The 12589-nt window shown below is 37.1% G+C and overlaps 1 protein-coding gene across 4 annotated transcripts in view; it reads left to right on the forward strand.

Annotated features, from left to right (window-relative positions):
• Positions 1-12589, forward strand: part of LOC117567939 (uncharacterized) — a 52045-nt gene that overhangs the window by 10178 nt on the left and 29278 nt on the right. The window contains exons 1-2 of one of the 4 annotated variants that reach the window (XM_034248232.2): positions 2461-2629; positions 2715-2793. The exons of 1 other annotated variant lie outside the window; for it this stretch is intronic. Coding sequence is in view for 1 of the 3 variants with exons in the window: in XM_052004498.1 (XP_051860458.1) it covers positions 1058-1182 (125 nt within the window). In the remaining 2 variants the exon portion in view is untranslated. Of the gene's footprint in view, positions 1-1057; positions 1210-2460; positions 2630-2714; positions 2794-12589 lie in introns of those variants that run through there. 2 more of the 4 variants (XM_052004498.1, XM_034248231.2) reach the window with 2 other exon arrangements.

The raw sequence follows: 12589 nt of genomic DNA on the forward strand, positions 1-12589 counted from the left end.
GAGGAGCATGCATTGTTAATAAGCTCGACAATTCAATTAGAGCCACGAATACGAATCTCATTCAAGGTATTGTCAGTGCATTACACTTCAAGCACAGCAGCAGAGATAGAGCGATAAAACTTTTGTTACTCAACTTTGAGACTTGGCAAACATATCCATGCACTCAGGTGGCAGTAAAATGCAACTACTTAGGCCCAACTCAACTCAACTCAACTCAACTCGATTCAAGAGATGACTCCACCATCAACTCAGCAACTCAGCAACTACACTTCACAACTGCCATAACTTCGGGCATTGTATAACTTTTCGAGGACCAGAACTTCGGGAGTTCGCTTGCCATTTTATTTGGCTAGTTTCATTTTATTATGTCGTTGCCATTATTATTATTATTTCGTTCAGTCTTCTTTTTTTTTCGTGTGTCTGACGCACTCGAAAAAGTTTTGCTGACTTTGTTTGGTTCCCTTTTGTCTTGCGGCGTGGTTCCCTTTATTGCTATTTATATGATTAAGGACTCATGTGTGTGTGTGTGTGTGTATGAGGTGAAGACAGGCGCAAATTATTCGGGAATTTCGAAAATTGATAGAGTGCTTTACCATGAGGGAGAGGAGGTGTGGAAGGCACTTTACACGTGAGTGAAAGGCATCATCACATGCTTGCGTGGTTGTAATCAATGCTAATAAGCAGCTGCGTGTTAACAGGATATTGAGTCGCATATGCATAAATATAACGCATACGCAGCGTACTTCAAGTTACATTCGTGTGCGTGTGAGTGTTTGTGTGTGACGTGACTTTCACTTTGTTCAACTTATTTTATTCATAAATCTTTGGCATTGTACTTGTTACGTTTATTCCATGGTTCATGCACTTCACACAATCAAAAAAATATATATATATCTATATGTTTATTTACGTCTATCGAATTGATGGTATTTCGTTTTTAATGGCCTTTTTCTCTCTGTATTTGTCTTTGTATATTTTTATAAATAACAATCGACACGAAACGAACAACTTAATTAAAATTTGATAAATGAATCCCAAAAAAATATCAATACTGCAGATGAAGAACCGGAGGTGGAGATACTAATACCACATCACCATCATCATCATGGCAGCAAGAAAATCCGTCGAAATCCGTTGAAAAACTTGGATCTCGATTTTAAATTCGATGTTAATTCGTTTTAGCCAGCACCACCAAATACGACAATAATAACAACAACAGTAACAGTAACAGTAACAACATCAACTGGTGTGTGTGCGTGTGTTTTGAATAGCAGGACATTTTGTTATTGTTGTTATTGTATTATGCTAATTGTGGTTGCGCCACCCGTTCGTTGTTGCATCCACAAAATATATACAATGACAACAAACAAAGCCTCGCTAGCAATCAATATATATGTAAATAGTAACGGTCTAGAGAGCACGATGTTCTTTTCCTTGTGCGTGTGTCTGTTGTGTTAGTATCGCTAAATTAGTTAAATCGACTAAATGTTGTTAAGTGTTAAGCAGTGCAGTGTTAACCGTTGAGAAGTAGTTGTTCAACACTGTTGAGACTAACTTTGCACGTTTTTTCCCATTTCTAACAATTTGTATTGCTAATAACGAGTACTAAAATTAAGTCTAAATAAAAATCATTTTAAATCTTTAATTGGCATGTTTTTCTAAACACGTTTCTAATTACTAAAACAAATCTAATTCTGGATTAAACAAAAACAAATAATAATAGCTGGCAACGCCAATGCAAAGCTCAACAGAGCTTTTTTAAGTAAAGCTCTCTCTCACTCTATTTTCTAACTTTTCTTGTTCGTTACTAACAGCAAATATATTTGTTATACTCTCTTTTTAAATATCCTTATATACATAATGTTTCGAACTGTTGTTGTTTCTGTGTTCAAATGTGTGTGCTTTCAGTTTTAAATAGTTTTTGTTTGTAATGTTAGAAGATCTTAATATTTATTATTATTATTTTTCTTCTTTATTTGCAGGTAAATATTGGCAACATAAAAATCTAAATTTGTGCTTATTTCGAGTAATAAATAACAGGTATTTTTAGTTTATAAGAATATACCAAAATACTGGGAATATTTGGCAGTGCAACTGTTCCCATTATTTCAGAACTTTTACATAAAGCTCTCGGTAATTTTTGTATTGCACAATCTGAGTGACATTGCGGAGGGTTAGGAATTCGCTCCAAGGTGAACATTTCCACTCATTTCCCGTTCCCCCTCTCTCTCTCTCTCACACACACAAAGTTGCCTGCCGAGTTAGACCTACTTTTGAAGTGGAGGCCAGCCAACAAGGTGTGTGCCGTGTTCCTTTCCCGTTTCGTTCCCCACATTAACAGTAACAGTGGCCACAAACATCGCTCGTCGTCTAACCAACAACATTCGGGTTGGCGCACGAATGTCCCAACAGAGCTAACAGATATGCTTTTTAACCAAACCCGTGAAACAAACGAGGCCAGTTTCACAAATCAAGCGAGGCGTTCGGTTCGATAGGTTCAGTTCAGAGCTTAAAAGCGAAAGTGCGCGCGACACACAAGTATAAATTTTGAAATTCAAAAAGTGTGTAGCATTCTTTTGTGCTGAGACTCAACTTCAATTCGACTCCAAGTACGAGACACTTGGACAAGGTACGAGCTTTAATTAAATTTCCTGATTTATAGCTTAGCCTAAGGTCGACGTTTTTTTTTCCTTCTACTCCTCGGCTGTAAAAAGGTTACTTTCAGCTCAGCTGCGTTTGCCTTGCGTTACGTTGCGGTTCGGTTCTGTTTGTTTATCAGTTTACGAGCTGCAGGTATGTGGCCACAACATAAAAATACAAAATTCCATTAAAATGTACATAGTAACATATCCAGAGATATTTTTTGTATTCCCTTATACCTTCTCTGTTATTTTTTTTTATTAAATTCTGTGCCCAGTTGAAGCATCCTATCTAGTATGTCCTGGCTTGGGCTCCTCTGACGCACAAGTCTGCTTTATCGTGCCCATGAATAAATAAAACCGCTGTGTGTACTTCATCTCCTCTTGTATATTTTGCCCCTTCTTTTTTCTACATGAAAATAACATAAACTAGGGCTGGGGATCCAACTATTTTTTATTCAGGGCTTTTCAATTGCTGCTCGATTCGTAGTTTTGTTGGGACTATGGCTTTAGTTTGGTTTCCGCTTAACGCTCTTTATCACCGCCATTTGCATCTTATCAGTCTGAAAAGTGGCGGCCATTTGATTTTATTTCATTTTGGTGTATCGCAGCCTATCGATATACGAAGGCAATTAAAACTTCTACTTTTTTTGTAACTACATCCGGGACACATATATTTATTCTGTGACCCATTTTAGTGTACCATTTTTTCAGGCAATCAATTTTTATGTTGGCCTTTTAATGATTGAGTGTTGACATTATTATAGATTTTCCTTTTTTTTTGTCGTCTGTTGTTCAAAGGATTTCATGATTTAATTTGGACCCTTTGCTAAAGAATGATGAAGCGCGTAGTTTAATTAAGTGGCGTTAAAATGGACTTCAGGCTTTTAGCCTTGCCATCAAGAAGGGAAAAGCGAAAGGGAAGGGGCTGGTTGACTGTGTAAACAAAAAAGGATTCGTTTGCTTGCTTAAGTCGGAAAGGTCGGAAGTGTGGAGGAAACTTTCAGTAAATTGGGTTGTCTTAATCTCTACTTAAAACAAATTCTGCGTGGGATGGACATTTTGCCATTTCATATTGTGTTTTTTTAATATTTCAAAATAAAAATCTCAACTTTATTTGAAATGCAAAAACTTTGCGGAAGGGCAAATTGTGACCTTGCTTAAAATATTCCTAAAATATTTACTTTAAAGAGCAATGCTTTTCAAATAAGTTTAGTCTTCAATACTCTTAAGTAGATTATAGTTTTATAGATGGCAAAATTTGAATAACTATTCTGGCTTGAATTTATACTTGTATAAATCACAACAATAAATAACAACAGTGAAGCTAATAGTTTGGCATTCTGCTCTGAAAAATAGTGCAAACATATAGTATCATATGCTTATTATTTATGTTCTTTTGTATTTCGTATTTTATGACTTTAATTCTTTTGTAGAAGTCAATATCTTGAAAGATATTCGTGCAGCTTAGTGACAAAAAGAGAGAAATGCCACAAATTCTTTACCTCTATCTATTATATAGTCGATACATATAGAAAAATTACCTGGTTATCTCTTCTTCTGCTTGTAACGCACACTTTGACGTTGAAAATGTAAAAAGAACAATTATCACATTACTCACAAGTAAACCGCCTAATGAAATTGTCGTCTAAAGCACATTTTAACTTTCTCGCTTGTTGAGAGTAATTTATCACACTTAAAGATGCGTTCAAGATTATGTTATCTATGTGTCTTATATATTGTTGAAGTAAGAATATGTATCCAAACATTCTTTGTCACAAAGTTTTGTGTGGCTTCAGATATGCTTTATAAAATTTGCATATTTTGTTTGAAAAGTTATCTGTTGTATGGCAACGTTTAAGATGGCTCAAATACTTTTCACCTACCTCACGACACAACAATTTTCCATCGGCAGCTAAAATTCATCAACCATTTTCAACGCTCACTGAAATATTTGCTCTCTACTCCCTCTTTTCCCGCTGAGCGGAAAAAAAATGCCAAAAACGACAAAGTAAAAATTAAATATTCAATTTCAGCCGCTGGCAGCTAGGACACCGAAAATATTTGTTACAAAATGTTAAAGTTTTTGGTGGAGTCACCCTCACCTCTATATATACACCTGTCCCTCCCTCCTGCCTCTCCAACACACCAGCTGCCGCAAAGTGCAAACAAATAAGCAACATGCAACGGATGTTGGATGGAACCAAACGGAACTGAGAACTCTGGGAATGACACATGACCTCCAACATTTTGTTATTTCTTTTTCGCCACTCGCTCACTTTTTTATTCCTTCGTTGAAATATTTTTATGACTTGCTTTACGTGCCCGCGACTCAAAGCAAATATGCCAACATACACAAAGCCCGTCGGCCCCAAGTTGAGCCAAAGCCCATTGAAGGGAACACCGAACACCGAACAGCGATGCCTTTGGCTTTGCCAATCAATCATTGCCAACTACAATTTAGCGCATAATTTACAGATGAAACTGTGTATAAAAAAATGTGTGCGATAAGAGAAAGTTTTATGAGTTGTGCACAAAATGTAAATCACATTTAAAAATTAAATAAATAAATACGCAAAAATGATGGATGGGATGGCGATGGAAAGCGCATAAAAGAAATTGGGTGAAACATAAACAAAAACTAAAAATGGAAAGAACTTTTCAGTAATTCCTTCATAAATCGGATTTTTCGACAGATGCCAATCGAAATGCAGAAAAGAAATTGTCAAGTTTTTCAACTAATCCCGACAACACTAAACGAACTTTATGCTCAGCACGTGGCCAAAACATCTCCCCATTACTTTTGATACCGCCCACTACAACAGAAAACTCCTGCTTTTGTTTTCTCTACTGTTCCCATGTTGGAGGCGTTGCATTTGCGGTCAGCCAAAAATGTTTATAGTCTTTCCATGAAATTGCCTTTGTTACTGCGTGAGATTTTCTCAGAATTTGTTGTTGCTACTACAGCAACTTTCACCTTTTAATGTGCGCGCTAAGTGAGTACTTAAAAGGCCGTTAAGCATCTCCTTAGGTATGTGCTAATATACTCATGTGTCAGCCACAGCGTTTGGCCCTCGCAACGATGAAAGCTTGTTATCATTTAAATGGGAAACAAGCGAAAGTTCGATAAAAGCAAATTGCATGCCAATAATATTTATTCGGATGCCCTCTTACGGTTGATAATGGTTTTTATAAAATCAGAAAACTTTTAAGGCTTTGGGACTCGTATCTTTATTTTTCTTTACACTTAAAATAATTGAATAATAAGTCAACATATAATTTGATATATGTAAATATCAAATAATAATATTTAATTTTTTATTTAGTTTTAGATTATATTTAGTATTATACTCAGAAATGTATTTAGTATTATATTTAGCATTGTATTCAGTATTGTATTCAGCATTATATTGAGTATTATATTCAGTATTTCGAATTTTTGTGATGTTTCTATTTCTAAACTTTTTATACATACCTTGTTGTGTTATATTTGGTATTTTATTCAGTATTATATTTAGTATTTTATTATATTTTCTTTTGCAACTAATTAAGTAAATATTGTCGATATTCAGAACTTCTAATAAATGCCTCTGAATATTTTGTATATCTGCTTGTTGAAGTCAAATATGAAGAATAAATAAATTTATATATATATTTAGTATTATGTTTTGTATTGTATTTAGTATTATATTCAGTAATATATTCAGCATTATATTTACTATACAAAATAACTAATTAAATTAATATTTTCGATATTCAGTACTTTAAATAAATTCCCCTCAATATTTCCCTTCTTATGTTTGTTAAAGTCAACTGTGAAGAATAAATAAATAATTCCATGAAAATATATGTATAACATAAATAATTTGTTTTGAGGTTGTTCTTGGAAATGTGAAGTGACTTAACTTTCTTAACCCATGTTTTGTGTTGTTCTGTCATTTGAGAAAAGTACTTTCTAAACTCCTTCTTATAACTTTTAAGCCTTTACTTGTAAAATGCCAAGTCTATATATAGGCTTCACTTTATTTCAAGGGTATTGACAATTTGGCATTTCGAGGATAGTTTGTTTTGCTGTTTTCATTCAATTCCGAAGAGGACAACCACGCAACAACTGTGTTTACATAAGAAACTCGAGTGCGCTCTCTCGCTCTCTCATGTTTCATCTCTCTGTGCAGCATCCATAAAGTTGCTAACTGCCTCTGACTTATCTTGCCACATGACTGCTCAATATATAAATATAAATATATTCGTCGATGATACTTGCAAAAAGCCCTTGTCAAAGTTATGTTAGCCCTGCAGCTGTACACGACTTTAATTTGTTATAATCCCAGGGCTTGGTCGGCGCAACGCGACGCGACGAGGAGGGGAGGGAAGGATGGCACAATGCTGGCGGAAAGTCACAGTCGAAGCCAAGGCATTTTAAATATGTCATACAAAAACACACACCCACACACACACACACTCACACATTGGAGGATTCATATGGAGTTATCAATTCCACAAAGGAAATCATTCAGGCACAAAAAGCGAAGCACAGAACGAAACCATTGTCCTGGCACTGTCCTGACAGTATTTCATATTGTGCATATGCAAACATACACGTAAGTTTGTCTGTGTATGTCAGAATGTGTGTGTGTGGTTGTTTATACAAATGTCAAACGACAGGGAAGCCTTTAGTTTGGCCAACGTACACCCAACGCCCAAACAAAAGCACTCACAAAAGACTGACAACAAATTGGCTACGTGTCTGCTTCGATCAATGATTCTAACTGAAACCCAGACCTGAGTCCTCCGTCCTCCGTCCTCAGCCTGACAGTGACTTTTGCTGCGTATTCGTTTTGATATAATTCAATTTCGTATACACAATGCCAGCCAGCAATGTGTATATAAATTGGGGCCAGAGGAAATATATAGCATACTTATGCACGGGTTGTCTAACATATGAATGCGCTCTGTGCTGGTCGGGGGTTGGGGGGAGTGGTTTATCAAATAAACGAAAATGCCACAGCAAAGCTCAGTCAAATTATGTTACAAATTGTCAAACCCTAATGCCTGACAGATGTTGCCATAACCAACAATCTCGTAGTTGGCCAATTTTTTACGCTCACACAAACACAACTTGTAGCCATAATTAATAGCAAAGCAAACAGTTGCGTTTTGGTTCTGCAACGTGCAGGCAATCAGCGCGTAAAATTGCTAAACTTCGGATGCAAACAGTTACATAGTAACAGCCTCGCTTGTGGTCACCTCCCAGTAATACACACATCGCGCATACGCCCCGTGTCTAACAACAACAACAACAACAGCATGTTGAGGCCATCGCCATCAGTTCTGACAGCCCTTGGCCTGTTGGCATAGGTGTGTTTGACTTTGCATATCTAACGGTTAGCTGCCAGTCAGCGCCACTTACATGCATTTAAGTGCATGGCTGCGGCTTTTGAGAGCCATTCCTTCTCGCTACTCGTAACTCGTACTCGTTCTCATTCTCGTTGTCGTACTTGGCCTTGTCTCGGTGACTCGCGGTTGCCATCAGAGTGCCAAAGCAAGTTGACTGTTTACTGGGGCGTAAGCTAAGCAAACTCACTGAAAGGCTGCCGAAGTGCTCAGAGTGCATTAGAGGTACCACGATTTGAAGGACATTCCAGGCAAGTGTCTTGCAAACTGAACAATTGATGCGAGAGTTTTGGATTTACTTGAAAAATTGATGGTCAAAGTACAGTCGAAACTACTGCGAGTAAATAAAACAACAATAAATAGTCCTCTAATATTTATTTAATTATTTCAACACTGCACAACAAATATTCCAGTGAAATACCTCGTATTAAATGAGCTCAGTGTGCATTTTTAATTAGATCAGTAATTATAAATTATAATCAAATGATAGTTCACCCAACCATTTGTAAACATTCCACAACTCGCATTATATAAATAATTTACTGGCTATTGTATATATAAAGTCATGTGGAAAATGTTACATTACGAGTACAATAAACAAACACCAAAATAAACAATAGCGAACATTGCGACACTTTAAAGAAAATTCAATCGATAAGTTATGCAGAACAATATGAGAAACTGAAAGCATTTTATTTTAAAACCTAACCCACATTTTTAACATACATATCATGATATAATTACACATATATATATATGTTACATAGACATATTGTGTTCTAGTGCTGAAGAAGTTTATTCGCTCATTTTTGATCAGTAAATTCGTTGGATTCGTTAGTTCATTTTTGATCCCCTACTTTGTTTATTGTTCAAAATCGAACCATGACGATTCATAGTTAGTTTTTGATGATCTCCTTTCAAAACAATGCCCAAAATAAATTTACTTATTTCATTGAAATCCCATATTAACGTAAAAATAAATAAATAATAAAACATCAGTTAATATAACTATGTATATAGTGACAAACAATTGACCTCAAAAGAGCGAATAATCAAAAATATCCAAAAATGAGCAACTGGACAAGCACGAACTAATAACCTATGTTATTCATACCAATTGCATCTGCTTCAATGATGCGATTTTATAATGCAAGTGCTTACACCAAAGCTGCATCTACGTGATGCACAGCTCTTTATGGGTGGAAAAGTAAACAAACTTTGGCAGGAAGAAGAATAATATCAAATGCGATAGAAGTAAATCAATGATGCAGTTACACACAGCCGTTTATGGAAAGGCACGGCGGAAGATTCGGCTTAAAAACATTTTTCAATAATACAGCTCAGTCTAAACAGGGTGATCAGGGTGATCAACTGATTAAGAAGATGAACAAGACTAAAGAACAAACCCCAGCAACTGAGCAAAAAAAAAAAAACGATAATGACGACTTTACTCCGTTCGTGATCGACCCAACACTATACTGAGCTAAGTACACTGAGCTTGCTTTGTTTCATGACACGAAGCACAAAATTAAAGCATGTTAGCAAACGAAAGCATGAAAACACGAAATAAGTCGACTTAACACGGCTATCACGATAAGAAGAACGCAATGTGCCAGCAGTATTTAATTTTTCTCATTTGCAAAATTTGAAAAATTCACATGTTTAGCGTTTGGTATTTTGTGGTTCGTGTTTGTATCGTGTTATGTCTTGGGAATTTTGAAAACAATTTGGTACACGCTCAGTTCATGATTTGCAATCTGCTTTAATAGTCAAATCTCAGGCAAGCAATGGCGAGAAGAGAATCTCAATTGTGTGTATTTATTTCGAAGGCAATCTGTTTATTGACTTCGATTTAGTGTGCTTGGCTGGGCCATTAATAAAGGAAGAAATGTCGATGTGGCAGTCCAGCTGTTTGCTGTCCTAAGTGCCGGACAATTCAATGCCACACTTTTGACACAGGACTCAAGGCCCAGGACGCAGGACGCTGTGGCGACGACGGTCATTTATCTATGCTACGACAGCGTATTCAATTAAATATTGAAGCACGAGGCTAATAAATTACCGAAATGCCTACAAGCACGAACGAAGCAAAGTGAGAGAGAAAGCGTTTCTTTCAACTCCAAGCTCATAAATATGACCCACATTCGGCAGAAAATCGTGTAAATCTACAAATTACCTTAATATTTAATAACAATGGACTGGGCAGAGCAACACGAACAACACAACACAACTCGGACTCGAAGCAACAACCAAAGCACGAAAACTTTTAACGAGCCGTAATCGAGGTGGCCAAGATTTATGCGTCCCGTTGACAAGCTCTGGCCAAATGGATGACGCAGGTGCTCTGCTCTGGCCACTTTTAAGAGTAGAGTTGGGGTAGAAAGTACTCCATCTACCTGTCTGGCGGGGGAAACGAACCCCTTTTGGTGAAGCAAATCATAATTCATTTGTGGCGACTGATAAAAGGCAAAACAACAATGGAGGCCTGAATGTAATTTCCTTACCTGAGTTCCCCATTGTTTGGCTGGCATTGTAAATGCCGTCAGTCCGTCCATCCGTGCATCCGTCGTTGATTCACTGTCAATAAAATCAAATTTATTTCTGTTACGGATTTTCGCTCATTACTCGAACGCTAAATGGGATTCATATTAGACAGGCAAATGGCTTGCGGAGTCGTGAGTTTTGATATTTCAGCCGCCGACGCAGTGAGCCAGGAAATTGAAAACGAAATATTTGAATTGTATCAGATGATGATGAATTCGGTTTTGTTGTTGTTGTTTTTTTATATTTATTTTTATTTTCCGATACTACAATGCGCATCTTAATGATGTGGATAAGCATTCAGCTGAAGATAATAGAAAGCGAAGGATGTTTTTATATTAAGAATCTAGCGATGAGTTTGTTCAGCTGGCAGCTCATCAAATTTTATTGAAGCCATATTTAAATTTTATACACTTCCCCCACATACTGTGTACTTGAACTTCATGCGATACTTTGCGCTCCTCGCTTTGCGTAAAATGAACTGACTGCATCAGAAGCAACAGGAAGCAATAATAACAATGCCGTCGACAACAGGGCACCTTTAATACAATATATATTGGCAAAGTTCAAAGTATGTAAAAGTCGGAAGCAGAAGTAAAAGCTCCTTGCTCTTTGCCCCTTGCCGTAGGCCAACAACACAGCAACTGGCAGCTGACAGGCAGCAACCTTGTTATAGTCGCCGCATCAACTGTGCCTTGAGCTAGATACATTGAACTAAGCGACGAACAGTACTCTGTTCTTAGATACCCTAAATAGCCCTGTGGTTGCGAAAAGTATTTGCATATTTGATTGTAAAGTAGCATCGCCTCTTGGCCACTCTGCAGCACAACAGGGTATTAGAGGAGGAGACGTGAGACGGAGAGCCAAAACATCACATTGCATATTATGCGATACTACTTGCATTGCCCATCATCAGTTCGTCCATCAAACGAGGCGTCAATGAGTCAGTCAGTCAGTCATTCAAGCATGTATTTCCTTCCTTTCTGCGCTGCAGCGCAGAATTTCCGTTTCAATGCACTCTGATTGAAAGTCTTACGTGCTTATGTGGCCCTTGTCGGCGTGTGTCGCACCAAAGGACCTCATGCCACAGATACAGCTACGCTACAGCTACAGCTCCTCGTCCTGCTCTCCGCTATCGCTTTCCCGCATTGCCCGAATCTCCGACTGTGTCGTTTGCAATTTTAATGTGCAGTGACGTAGATGCAAGTGCTGATAATGCCAAACGGCCCCATTTCGATAAGGCGGCAATTCAAATAAACTCTTTTCGAAATATAGCACAAGCCGAACAATGAATACGCTTTCAAATAAATCGAAAAGTAATTACAATAATTGTTGTTTGATCTAATTACACAGCAAAATTTGAACGATTTGAAATAATATAAAGTGATAATACAAAAGATCATAGATTGAGTTTGTTATTTTTGGTTTTATAATTCAAATTTCAGACTTAAATAAAAACACAACCCACTACTCACATATTCACGCCTAAAAGAGAAAGGAAAAAAGTATGACCATATATGTATTAAATTAGGGATTTATATGTGGTTTCTTGATAATATATTAACGATGACAAATCGATTAAATTAGAGATGTGCTATCGTAGGATATATTTAACTGATTCAAATGAATGAATGGAACTTTTCCCAATCCCCATTGATTCCAATCTTCACAATAGAACTGCTGTTCCATGGCCTCTTCAATAAGAGACAATGTAGACACTGCCCCTTCCGCCACCGTCTCCATCTCAATCTCGATTATCCTTTGTGCTGTCCTGCTTAAACGACAAGTGTCTAATTAAATTGAGCTCTTAAGGCGTTCTAATTTTTACGTATCGCAAAAACTAAACTAAATCTCATTGGTTGCAGTTTCGATGTGGCGAGCAAATTGCTTTTACTTTAATTGGATTTGAATTGTCGCCTCTGTCGCGTTGTTTTCCAGGGTCACGCACCCACACCTGACTGTGGCTGCGACTATGACTGTGACTATGACTGTGGTTGAGGCTGAGGTTCCTTCCT

Source organism: Drosophila albomicans, chromosome 3 (genome assembly GCF_009650485.2).
Source record: "Drosophila albomicans strain 15112-1751.03 chromosome 3, ASM965048v2, whole genome shotgun sequence".
Lineage (NCBI taxonomy): Eukaryota > Metazoa > Arthropoda > Insecta > Diptera > Drosophilidae > Drosophila > Drosophila albomicans.